Source organism: Chelmon rostratus, chromosome 8, assembly GCF_017976325.1.
Source record: "Chelmon rostratus isolate fCheRos1 chromosome 8, fCheRos1.pri, whole genome shotgun sequence".
Lineage (NCBI taxonomy): Eukaryota > Metazoa > Chordata > Actinopteri > Chaetodontiformes > Chaetodontidae > Chelmon > Chelmon rostratus.
The window spans coordinates 225245-237733 of NC_055665.1; the positions used below are offsets into that span (position 1 = coordinate 225245).

The 12489-nt window shown below is 44.4% G+C and overlaps 1 protein-coding gene across 1 annotated transcript in view; it reads left to right on the forward strand.

The window, feature by feature from the left end:
- arhgef2 (rho/rac guanine nucleotide exchange factor (GEF) 2) overlaps positions 1 to 12196 on the forward strand; it is a 36301-nt gene extending 24105 nt beyond the window's left edge. Inside the window, exons 9-22 of the mRNA XM_041943206.1 lie at positions 232 to 357; positions 1130 to 1247; positions 1361 to 1609; positions 1717 to 1793; positions 3896 to 4068; positions 4976 to 5043; positions 5865 to 6098; positions 6179 to 6256; positions 7201 to 7256; positions 7776 to 7817; positions 8526 to 8576; positions 8703 to 8969; positions 9548 to 9689; positions 9828 to 12196. Coding sequence (XP_041799140.1) covers positions 232 to 357; positions 1130 to 1247; positions 1361 to 1609; positions 1717 to 1793; positions 3896 to 4068; positions 4976 to 5043; positions 5865 to 6098; positions 6179 to 6256; positions 7201 to 7256; positions 7776 to 7817; positions 8526 to 8576; positions 8703 to 8969; positions 9548 to 9689; positions 9828 to 9877 — 1731 coding nt within the window. The 3' untranslated portion in view covers positions 9878 to 12196. The remainder of the gene's footprint in view (positions 1 to 231; positions 358 to 1129; positions 1248 to 1360; positions 1610 to 1716; positions 1794 to 3895; positions 4069 to 4975; positions 5044 to 5864; positions 6099 to 6178; positions 6257 to 7200; positions 7257 to 7775; positions 7818 to 8525; positions 8577 to 8702; positions 8970 to 9547; positions 9690 to 9827) is intronic.
- Positions 12197 to 12489: the final 293 nt, after the last annotated feature.

Genomic DNA, 12489 nt, shown 5'->3' on the forward strand with positions numbered 1-12489 from the left:
CATGTGACTGCTGATGATCTCACTCAGTTCCAATGGTGCAGTTTTTTGAATTAGCAGCACCTGCAGCACCTATCCGGTGACACTTCTGTCTTCAGTGTCTGTGGTGACTTCATACCAACTAATGTGTTTGAGATGTGTCAGCTGAGGATTGTACTGAAATCAGTTTTGTGCTTCTGTGTGTGTATATGTATTTATGTGTATTTATGTGTAAATGTGTGTATTTGTGTGTAGTTTTCAGGTCAGTCTGCAGACGACATGAAGAAACTGTACTCTGAGTTCTGTAGTCGACATCCAAAAGCAGTGAAACTCTACAAAGAAGTTTCAACTCGAGACCGAAGACTGCAGCAATTCACCAGGGTAAGGACCAGAACCAGGATGGCACCTGGAACTGGACTATGACATGGGCCTTGACCACATACAAGGATCTGGATCTGTCTTGACCCAGTTTAGACTGCTTTATACCTGTCTTAGTGGTTTAGTCAGGTTCAATATGGTTTACACAGTTTTTGACTAGACTTCACCAAACCTGCTTATACTAGACAAGGCCTAGTTTAGATTAGTGGAAACTGATTTAGATCCTATTTAAACTGGGTTTACTCAGCCTGTCAATCTGATCTATCTTTGATTAGACCTGTTTCAATCTTTTTAGACATTTTAGATGTTAATTGAGGTTTAGAGAATGTTTGACCTGGTTTAGTTCAGGGTGTGTTTAGGCCTGTTTTAGCTTTGCTTAAACCTGGTTTGCCTGCTTTAGGTCCATTAAATCTGGTTCAGACCTACTTAACACTTTATGATTAGTGTGGTACAGACTGGTTTAGCCTGGTCTGGGTTATACTGATTTACACTTTGTTTAATCCTGGTTTGTTCTAGCTTGTCCAGATCTAGAGCTGGGTTTGTTTCAGAATAGACACAGTTTTGACCTGCTTTAGCCCAGAATTATACCTGCTTTAAACAAGTTAAGTCCTATTTTAGTGTGGGTTAGGACTGGGTCTAAACTGGTTTTAACCGTTTCAGATTTTGAATGGTTTAAGCCTGTCTAGACTGGGTTTAAACTGACTTGAACTGGTTTGGACCTGTCATTTCTGTATTGATGTCAACTCTCTTTCTCTCTCCATCCCATAATGCTCAGCGTGTCTGCCGTGGTCCTCTGCTGCGTCGTCACGGTGTCCAGGAATGCATCCTGCTGGTGACACAGCGAATCACAAAGTATCCTGTCCTCATCCAGCGAATCCTTGACAACACCAAAGGTAGCCTATGACCTCTGACCTTCCCTGAACAGCCTCTGTTCCTTCATAACCTCAGACCCCTGAAGTCTGACCCCTGACCTCTGATGTATTCATGTCCCTGTGATGTCATGCAGGTAGAGAGGAGGAAGCACAGGCATTGAGCCAGGCGCTGCTCCTCCTGAAGGAGCTGATCAGCTCTGTGGATAAGGAAGTGCTGGAGCTAGACCGAACCAGGAGGCTGCAGGAGATTCAGGCCCGTCTGGACCCCCGGGCCCAGGCAGAGGTTCGGGGAGGAGGTGTGTTCAAAGGAGGAGAGCTGCTGAGGAGGAGGCTCCTCCACGAGGGGACGCTCCTTTGGAAGGTCCAGGGCTCCAGGATGAAAGGTAGAGGAGACTAGTGCTGTATCAGCTGTTTACCTGCTGTGATGCCACGGCCAGCTGTGTGTGCAGGGCGTACACCTACCAACCAGCCGCTGTATGTTTGTCTCCAGATGTGCAAGTCCTGCTGATGTCAGACATCTTGGTTTTCCTTCAGGAGAAAGATCAAAAGTTCACTTTCGCATCACTGGTGAGTGGCACCTCTTCACACCTCGTGTTCCACCTCCTGTTCTCTCTATCATCCATCCATCTTCCATCCATCTTCAACGACTTGTCCGAGTGCAGGTCATGACAGCAGCAGGAATGTCTTCCTCCCCCAGCTCCTTCCTGAGGATCTCAAGGTGTTCCCAGGTCTGATGGGATATATAATCCAGGAGGTGTTCAAATCAGATAGTGAACTGCCTCAGCTGACTCCTGTCTCTGGTTATACATGGACTGAAATACTTGTAGTAGAGGCCCATGGTAGAGGGATGGATAAGACTTTATTAATCTCACAATGGAGAAATTAACTGTTACAGAAGCTCTTCAGAACACACAGGGGGGCAAAACAGTGTTGGCAACAATAAAAAGAATTTAAGAAGTTTAAAAAATAAGGTATCCGATGTTCAATGAAGTTCAAGAAAAAAATAGAAAAAAGGTTTTTGCGTAGCAACGATATATAATATAGCTATGGCAAAGAGTATATTAAAAAAAATTTAGTGCAAGAGGAGGGAGGGACGTCTGGTTGACAAAGTGACACTGACTCCAGGTATTAGCAGATACCGAGGTTATTGCACATAATAAGTAGAGTTGTACAGTCTGACAGAGGTGGGGATGAAGGACCTGTAGCTTGTTTAGTCTCTTCTTGTCCCGCTCTGTGCTGCCGGGGGCCCAGCAGACGACAGATTAGAGGATAGCAGAGGCTGCCACAGAGTCAGAAAAAGTCCTGAGCAGGGGTCTGCACACCCCGGAGGACCTCAGTCTCCTCAGGAGGTGGAGGCGACTCTGGCCCCTCTTGTTCGGGGCGTTGGTGTTATGGGACCAGTCCAGTTTATCGTTAAGGTGAACACCCAGGTACTTGAAACTGGCCGCTGTCTCAATGTCCTCCCCCTGGATGTTCAAGGTACCACGTACTCCCACAGTGTCTCCTGCAACACATCCTGGGAGACAAAGTCAAGTAGACGGGATAGACCTCTCCAGGATCCCTGTAAGATTAAACAGCTGGTCCACTGATCCAAGGCCAAGGATAGATCCACATCAGTCCACAGTCGGCCATAGTCTCTTTTCAGCAGTCTGACAGAAGCTTTCCCAGAGAGGATAAAGAGTAGGATCTCCTGAGAGTTAGAGTTCACCTACCAGCCTTTTTTTAAAGATGTGAACCACCACTCTGGTCTGCCAGCCCACAGGTACTGCCCCAGACCTCCATGAGTCAACTCTGCCTCCTCTATGGGGAATTATCCATCAGGTTCACGTATTCTGCAAAGTGTTACCTCCACCAGTTGACAATAACCTCAATCCAGGTCTGGTTCCCTCCCTGCTGAAAACAGTGTGAACTAAGCCCAGCCACCTTCTACTGAGTCATCTTACAGTTGGTCAGATCCTCTTTGAGGCCGACAGAAAATCCTTTTCTGGGCCTCCCTCCCCAGTTCTTCTGACCTCCTGATTCCTTTCTGCTACTTCAGGAGTCCCCTGGGCTCCTCTTTCCTCTTTCATTTTGATGGTCTCCTTCACGGCTCTTGTTCACTGGCAGGTTCTTTGGTTGCCACCATGTCAGGCACTGATGGTCTTCTGGCCACATCTGCACCTCCACAACTCCTCCAACTTGAACCACTCCTCCACCAGATGATCGTACTCACCACACAGTGCTAAACAGCTGACAGCTCTGCTCTTGACGAGAGAGTTTAAAACATACAGTTGCAGATCTGACGACATAAATACAACGTTGATAATTTATCTTGGCCTCAGGTGTTCAGGCACCAGGTACCCTGATTAACCATCTTATGCTCAAACACGGTGTTGTTATGGCCAACCTATGACTCATACAGCAGTCCAATAACAAGACACCAATCAAGTTAAGATCAGACAGACTGTTCATCCTAATTACCTCCAGATACTGTGTTGGTCCCTACAAGTACTGAAGTCCGCCAGCAAAACTGCGGGATTCATTGTTAGCACAACCTCAGGACCACCCTGTCCAGTCACTACAGGAAGGCAAGATACTCTCCGGATAATGTCTACCTGTCTGTCTACCTGTCTGTCTCACCTGTCTCTCTGTTTCCCTGACCTGTCTTTCCATTGGTCTCTCTGTCTTAGGACAAGTCTCCAGTAGTCTCTCTGAATAACCTGATCGTCAGAGACATAGCTAATCAGGAGCGAGGGATGTACCTTATCAGTGCCTCCACCCCTCCAGAGATGTATGAGCTATACGCTTCGTCCAAAGATGGCCGCAGGACCTGGATGAGCCGCATCCAGCAGGCCGCTCTCAGGTCAGTACTGCAGTACTGCATGGTACTGAACAATACCTCAAAGTACTCTGTAGTATTATGTAGTTCTCTGTCTGGATGGTCCTGTGGTGTTTTAGATGACAGTCATTCAGTTTGTGCTTAGTAAGATATAATGTATGTTTCTGAATTACTGATTCTGATCCTCTGGGGGTGAAACTTCAGACCTTCATGACTCCACAATGTTTCTTGTAGTGCAGGCATGTCCAAACTATTCCATAAAGGGCCGTGTGGCTGCAGGTTTTCGTTCCAACCAAGGAGGAGCACACCAGCTTAATTAGCTGAGCTCAGTCTTCAGCTGATAACTCAGTGATCCCTTGATGTTGATTGGCTGGCCTGGTGTGCTCCTCCTTGGTTGGAACGAAAACCTGCAGCCACACGGCCCTTTATGGAATAGTTTGGACATGCCTGTTGTAGTGAGACCCTCAAGACACACGTGTTTAGTTCAACTACAGTTCAGAACTGTGATTCTCTCAGGATGTTGCTTCTTGTTGTCACTACAAACAGCGCACTTTGCTAACAGTGACTGAAACAGGAAATTATTAATTATCAAAGTGGTGAACATATAATGATTATATGGACACCCCCCGTTTAGAAAGTGTCACTGGTTAAACAGACTGTTGATAAACATCAGTCCCATATACTTTATAATACTCTTTAGTATCAGAATACTTTGCTGTCCCAGAGGGGAAACTGGGTATTGTTGAGTATTGTGTGATAGTTACATATGGAAACATGTCGTACCCTGTAGCACTGTGTAGCACTCAGGTTAGCATTGTATAACAGTCTGTAATACTATGTAGTTCTACATAGTACAGGGTAGCAATGTATAGTACATTATAGTACAGTATAAAATACATTTACACCACAGTATTGTGTGTTTTGTCTGTAGCTGTCCATCCAGAGATGAATTTCCTCTCATCGAGACTGAAGACAAAGCTTTACTGCGCAGACTCAGAGGTACAACACCTCCTTCACCTCTCCTTCTGCTCCTGCACCTCTCCTTTTGCTCCTTCACCTCTCCCTCTGCTCCTTCACCTCTCCTTCTGCTCCTGCACCTCCTCCTTCTGCTCCTTCACCTCCTCCTTCTGCTCCTTCACCTCTCCTTCTGCTCCTTTATCTCCTCCTTCTGTTCCTGCACCTCTCCTTCTGCTCCTTCACCTCCTCCTTCTGCTCCTGCACCTCTCCTTCTGCTTCTTCACCTCTCCTTCTGCTCCTTCACCTCCTCCTTCTGCTCCTTCACCTGTCCTTCTGCTCCTGCACCTCTCCTTCTGCTCCTTCACCTCTCCCTCTGCTCCTTCACCTCTCCTTCTGCTCCTGCACCTCGTCCTTCTGCTCCTTCACCTCCTCCTTCTGCTCCTTTATCTCCTCCTTCTGCTCCTGCACCTCTCCTTCTGCTCCTTCACCTCCTCCTTCTGCTCCTTCACCTCTCTTTCTGCTCCTGCACCTCTCCTTCTGCTCCTTCACCTCCTCCTTCTGCTCCTGCACCTCTCCTTCTGCTCCTTCACCTCCTCCTTCTGCTCCTTCACCTCCTCCTACACCCTGTACTATACCTCCTCTCACTAGACCTCCTCTTCTTCACTTTCTTCATCTCCTCCTTCTTCTCCTTCACCATCTTACCTCTCTTTCACTTCGGGTTTCTCCTTTTCACCTCCTCTTTCTACTTGTGTTTCTTGTCCTTTCCTGTCCAAATGTACTTCTAAAATAAAATGAATCCCACTTATTCCAGATCCAATTCAACATTTCCATCTCTCCTTTCTCCTCCTCCTCCTCTTCCCCAGCTGACATCCAGCAGAAGGACAGGGAGGTGCTGGAGCTCCTGCAAGAGCGAGTCACTTTGTTTTCTGACCTGGTGGAGGCAACAGGAAGAGGAGGAAGTGAAGAAGAAGGAGGTATTGAGCTGAGCACGTCCTCCCCCAGGACCACCACGTCCTCCTCCTGCAGGAACCTGTTCAGAGCTGACACTCCTCACGCTCCACAGGCCGAGCCACTCCTCACCGCCTCCATCACTGAAGGTGAGATTTTATTTTCAGTTTTCACGTGAAGAGAAACAACAGACTGACACTGATTGGTTTTGTGTTTGATGTGTTTTCAGTGGACAGACTGACTGAGCTGCTGCTGGACTCCAACATCCAGAAATCCACTGTAACCAACGGCAACCAGGAGCTCAACAGTGAGTCACCTGTTGATACCTGAAACCTGGTCAAAGTTAAAAAACTTGAAAAGTTTAGTTGAAAAACTGAATCTGTCTTCTGATTATCAAACGTCTGTATTTTTAATAATTATTATTATCAATTATTCTGCTGGTCATTTTTTCAATTAATCAATTAATCGTTTTGTCTGTAAAATTAGATAACGATGATTAAATGTAGAATTCCTTCAAATGTCTAGTTAAAGTACCAGTGTGTAGTATTTATTTGCTCGCCCCGCCCTTTCGTGGGTGCAGAAACAGAAAAAGAAAGACCCTCTCTGCAGTCAGAGTTTGGTTTGGTTCTGGGCTCCTCTAGAAACATGGCGGTGCAACTTGGTGGATTCCCTCTCTAGATATGAAGGCAAAAACACAATAATTCTTATTTTCAGGTGATTCTACACTATAAAAATAAATAACTGAGAATTATAATACATTTCTGCCAACAGAGACCCATAAAGTCTACACACTTTAAGTTCAGACCAGCAAAATATTCAGTTTACTGTGAAATAAAACAGAAAATAACAAAATCTACAACCATGGTGATAACATCATAGTCTCAGATTAGTTTTCAGTTTGTCGACTTATTGTTGTACTGAAGTGAATTTTCACCCAAACACACCCCCAGCACAGAGGTTAGCTGTAGCTGTAACACAGCTAGCAAACGACTGTGCATCAGTGTGACTTCTGACTGACCTTTGAACTCAGCAGAAGGTCCAGGTCTTTCTGTTTCTGTCCTCCCTGTATGTTTACGTTTGGTGAATCCTCTTTTTCTTCTTCTCTGCCTGTTTGACCAGTTTGTTGATGGTCTCACTGTGAGCAACAGACAGGTGGTACACACCTGTATCTGTAAAGTATGTGACTGCCCTCTAATGTTCGACAGAACACACACAGACTGACCTGTCTTCATGTCTCTGTCTCACTCTCAGATGGTGACTCTGGTTCTCTGAACGGTCCTTTAGAGCTGAACAGCAGCTCCACGAAGGTAAAATCACTTTATCACCTTTAACTTCTGATCAGTGATGTCTGACTCAGATTAAAGCTGCAGTTTTTACTTCATCTGCAGAAAAACTGTAACTAAAGGTGTGTTTTAAATGTTTAAATCCTGTACGAAGTCTGGTGTGACGAGCTCCTCGCAGCTTGTCTCTGAGTGATCTGCCGGACTAAAATGAGACAGAAACATTTAAAGGGATCAGGCAGTAAACTATTGATCAGATAGATCAGAAAGTTTTAACCTTTTTTAATCCTTGTCTACTATAAGTTTGTCTAATTGTAAATTGTATAATAATGTAGTCTGTATTCATGCAATAGAATTTTGGCCATGTTGTTTCCATGGCAACGTGTTAAAAGATCACGTATCAGATATGATTAAAGGCATTAAGTTATATTGTTGAAGAATATATGTGTTTTGTTTCCATCCTGATTTGATGTCCTGCAGGTTTGAACGAGGCAAACAGCTCATGAACATTTCATGGAACATTTCTGACTGTTTTTTCTCTCTCAGGACAGGAACGGTAACCAGCTGCAGGAACGAACCCTAAACGAGGTAACCCACAGAGATCAGCATCACTGATCAGCATCACTGATCTCTTTATGGGATCTTTCTTTACGCCCTGATTCTCATGTCCTGCAGAAAAAAAATGTAATCTCATGAAGTGTTTATTTTAAGAGACTAAATTCCCTCTCTGCTCCGTCTGCACTTCGCCTAACCGTGGGTACTTTTATCGGCTCGGATTTGCCTGGATTTTCCTGGCTGTGAGGTGTTTCAGACACACATTTAGTCTTTCAGTTTCATTTTAGGGTTTTTCCAGCAGTAATGTTGGATTATTTCACCTTTAAAATGTTTTCACTGTTCTGTATGAGAAATTCCTTGTAGGTTTGGAACAAGGTCCTGGCTGCTCTGAGCTGATGATTCAGCTGTCCTGCTGTCAGGGGGTCATGTGTAGCCTCAAACAGGACTGTCACAGTCCTGTATTCTGTCTCCTCCAGGACAGCTTTGATCTTCTTAAATGAAAACGTCACTTTCATGGTATCGACTCTGAGCTGTGCACATCTGTTACAGCTGTAAGACGGCATCTTCATGTGTGGAGATGGTTTAAGCTTTGAGGCTTAAACATGTCAGGGTTCTACTCAGAGAATACAGGAAGTGATTTACAGAGATATGGTGCTGTATCACACTAAACAAAATGCAGTTTCATGTCATTAGGAGACTTTCTGAGCAGTTATTAACCGCTGACACGTGTCGTCTCCACAGGAAATCCGTCAGCGATTGGTCAGTCTGAGCACGCAGCTTTATGCTCTGCAGGTACGACAACTGGAAGTTATTCACAGACTCATTAATCACATGATGAGGAAGAAGATGCTGGATATTGTCATCCTACATTACATAAAGTGACATATCTGCCTTCTAACTCATTGACTCCGCCCCCAGGCTGCCGTGATTCGTCAGGACTCAATCCTGGAGCTAGCAGCTAGAAAAGACCCCGACCCCGGGCCCCGCCTCAGTCGCTCGATGTCACGGGACGCGGGGCTCGACGCCGGCGGAGAGGCCTTGCTGCTGCGGCGACAGGTGGAACTGCTGCAGGAGGAAGTGACAAGGCTGCGTCTGAGGGGGGAGGACCCAACCAGAGAGGAGGCGGGACCTGGAAGCAGGAAGAAGAGTAACGGAGAGATCAGTGATGTCATCAGAGGAGAACAGGTGGGTCAGGTGTTTTACTATGACCCAGTACTTATATCACAGTATCACAACAATAAACTCCGTTCAAAACGTGACTCTACCTCTTCACTCTGTGAACGATGTCAGGGAACACATGGGATTAAAAATCTGCATGTTTTTAATTTTGGCTCCAAATATGAATGAAAATGAAGTTCAGGTCTACAGAATTTTTGGAAAGAGTCACCTGCTCTTCATGTAGGTTAATTAATAAGTGTAATATGATTGATTCTCAGTAGGATCAGACATCTTAGCAGCATTTATTTGGCAGAAAACTCAAAGTCCAACAGTCAGGACATGTCCGTCAGTACATTTCCATACACAGACGCAGCAGAGGAAACAACAGACCACATGAGCTGTATTGCAGCATGAAGTACGTAGCTAATGCTAATGTTAGCTCTGGCTATGAGGACGACACAAAAAGCTACGAGAAGAAACAGTTTCCACATCCAACCTGCTGCTCTGGCTCTTCAACTGGCTTCAACTGAGTGGAAATATAATAAGGCAAATGACGCTAACAAGCTAAGCTTAAATAAGCTAAGCTAAGATGTTTGTGTCAGCAGGTGAGCCAGAGGCGTAGCAGCAGGGAGCTGGAGCCCCGCCCCCTTGCTCCATTGGCCTGCCAGGATCCAGTTGACCAGGAAGAAGACAAGGAGGAAGAGGAGGAAGTGATGAGGATCTCTCCACGTTCTGACAGCCCCAGAGGTGAACTCATTCATAACGATAATTAAATAAAGTTAATAAAGAGTTGTCATATAATTAATATTGTTATCATGGCATCAAGATTATCATAACACTAAATGCTGTTGTCACCATGGTAACGTGTGACCTCTGACCCCTCAGACCTGCAGGACATTCCAGAGGAGAGCGAGTGTGGAGCTGATCCCAGTTAACATCACACCTACACCTGATGACCTCAGGGACGTCTGCTGATGTCACCATGATGTCACTGTGGTGTAGCCGCGTCAGTCGCTGTCAGACTGTGAACTGAAGCCGAAAGAAGTCGGAGATGATGTCGTTCCCTTTTGACCAAATCGCACATCAGGTCGTCGTTTTGTTCCTGAAATGCTTTCTGAATGTCGCTGTTAGGTTAGAAACGGGAAGTACAACCATGTGACCTGTTTACCTTATCACGTCAGCTGGAGCCCCGCCCTCTGGATGCTGGGAGGGGCGGGGCTTTGTATTGGAGGGGTTGAATTGAAAAGCTCATTGGACACATTAATGGTCACCACACTACATTTCACAGAACGCCTGCAGTCACCAGCTGCTGTGCTCAGTTTACATGCTGTAAAACTGAAGGGGGTTCAGGATGGGGGGGTCTTAATCCCATTTAGGTGATGTGTCCATTGCAGTTTGGGATTCAGTTCTAATCTGTTATGATGTGTGTTCCAAACACAGATTTCTCAGTATAAATTCTATTTATATGGTATCTTAGAATAAGTAGTTTAACATTAGAAACGTGAGATTTTGTCGGATCAGAAAAGTCCAAAACAGTAAAATTTGTGTTTCTGTCATATGTGAAACCAAAAAACATGTTTTTAAGTTTGGGAATTTCTAAGTTTACAGAAATCTTTCCAGAATTATGACTTTGGCCGCTGAACAAGCGACCGAGCAGAAAGCGGCAGATTGAGCTCCCCCAGCCTCGTAGGTAGATTCAGGGTGGCTGGGGGGTCGCTTTACGGCTGGGGGGTGGATTATATATTGAGTAGTAGATGAGCGATGTTTTAAAGAAACAGGAAGCTGTTTTCTGTCTTCCTGTCTGCTGTATGTTAGCATGTTAGCATGTTTCCTTTCTACTCGTATAGAACCTGATTATGTCTTACTGGGTGGTTTTTACCAGTTTGTTTAAGGAGGTTTTTTTATTGACATGCTGAACACGTCGACTCCTTTCTGACGTTATTTTAACCAAAACACTTCAATCTGCCGAGCAGAATTTTCTGTACAGCCTGATGAAGGACGGCAGAGTATCTGCCGTCATGGTTCACGTGTCTAAAGAACAGAAACTTGAGGTCAGAATCGTTTCATGTGTGAAATAAGTTTAACTTCAACCTCTGCGGCAGATTTGACAAATATCACATTATTAACTTGAATATATTATGGATGAAGGAATCTGAAATACTGTTGCCATGGAAGCAGGGACACCGCTCCCTCTCTACTGACTGATGTTTGTCCTGTGAAGAAAGATGATGCTGAATGATTTGATCATGGCTGCTGGCAGAGTGACGATGATGATGATGAAGATGACGATGATGTCTCAGTGTGACACTCTGATTTAAAGTAAAAAACTATGTGAGCGTCACATCTGAGATGAAATATTTTACTAAACAAACTCTTCATCGTCCACGTGAACGAAAAATCAAACCGACAGTTAAAGATCACATGATACAAAAACACCCATCACACCTTCTCATGTCAGAGAAAAATACTCCACATCGAAAACACCCAGAATGAATGAATACAGTACAAATACAATAAAACAATTGTTTACACAGAAAACTGAGTCTGCAGCTGAAAACAAATATTAATCCAACGTCTCTTCATAAGATCAGATGTTATTATGAGTTTTTCACTGTATATTTATAGAAATGTGGATTTTAGAACAATGTGTTTGTTATAGTGATCGTTTCTGGTGTTTTTGTATCGTGATCAACTGCAGATCTTTCCAACCTTCTTGTCTAAAGAGTCTTTAGCTGAAGAGAAATTTGAGGACTTGAATCAGTTCGTTCTATTTGAAAATGTCAGTGCACACAACATGTACAGGTGACAGCTGCACGGACTCGTCCAGGATCGGTCGCTGCTGCAGGTGAGGCGTTCAGGTGGTGACTGATTGATTGACAGCAGCTCCAGTTTCAGACTGAGCTCAGTTTCATCTGATCTGGAGTCAGAAACACAGCAGCTTCTTACTTTAATGTTGTCTGACTGAAGTTCGTGTCTGTATAAAGATTTGATCAGAAAAGTGTAAATTATTTTGTTGTAATTTTATTGTTTTGATGCTCGACTCTGTGTGCTCATGATAAATCTAATCAGCTGGAGAAAATGTTGCTGCTGTTATTTCTGAAGACTGAAACCTGATAAAAGTGATAAAAACTGAAGAGACTCAATGAATCACTGCGCTGAAAACAACATTCACACTTCAGAAAACCAACCTCAAACTATAAAAATGAGGACATCTTTAAATGTACAGTCTTATTCAGCCCTCGTCTCTAACATTAAAACCCAAACTGTGTTTTAGCCAGGATTAAAAAGATATCTGCTTTATAATTTAACTCGTATTTATTTCCTGAATCCTCGATCATCTGCAGAAAGACTTCTGACATTCCATGACTGATAACTACACTGAGAAAAGCCGTCATGGGGGGTGGACTATGAAAGTAGAAATGACTTTGTTTGGCTGTTGCATATAAAGATAAGGACACAAACAACACACGACCTATCCTCTCACATTTAAAGCACCTTCGTGGCTTGGGACATATTATCTGGCATCCAGTCATGTTCTGTAACCTGG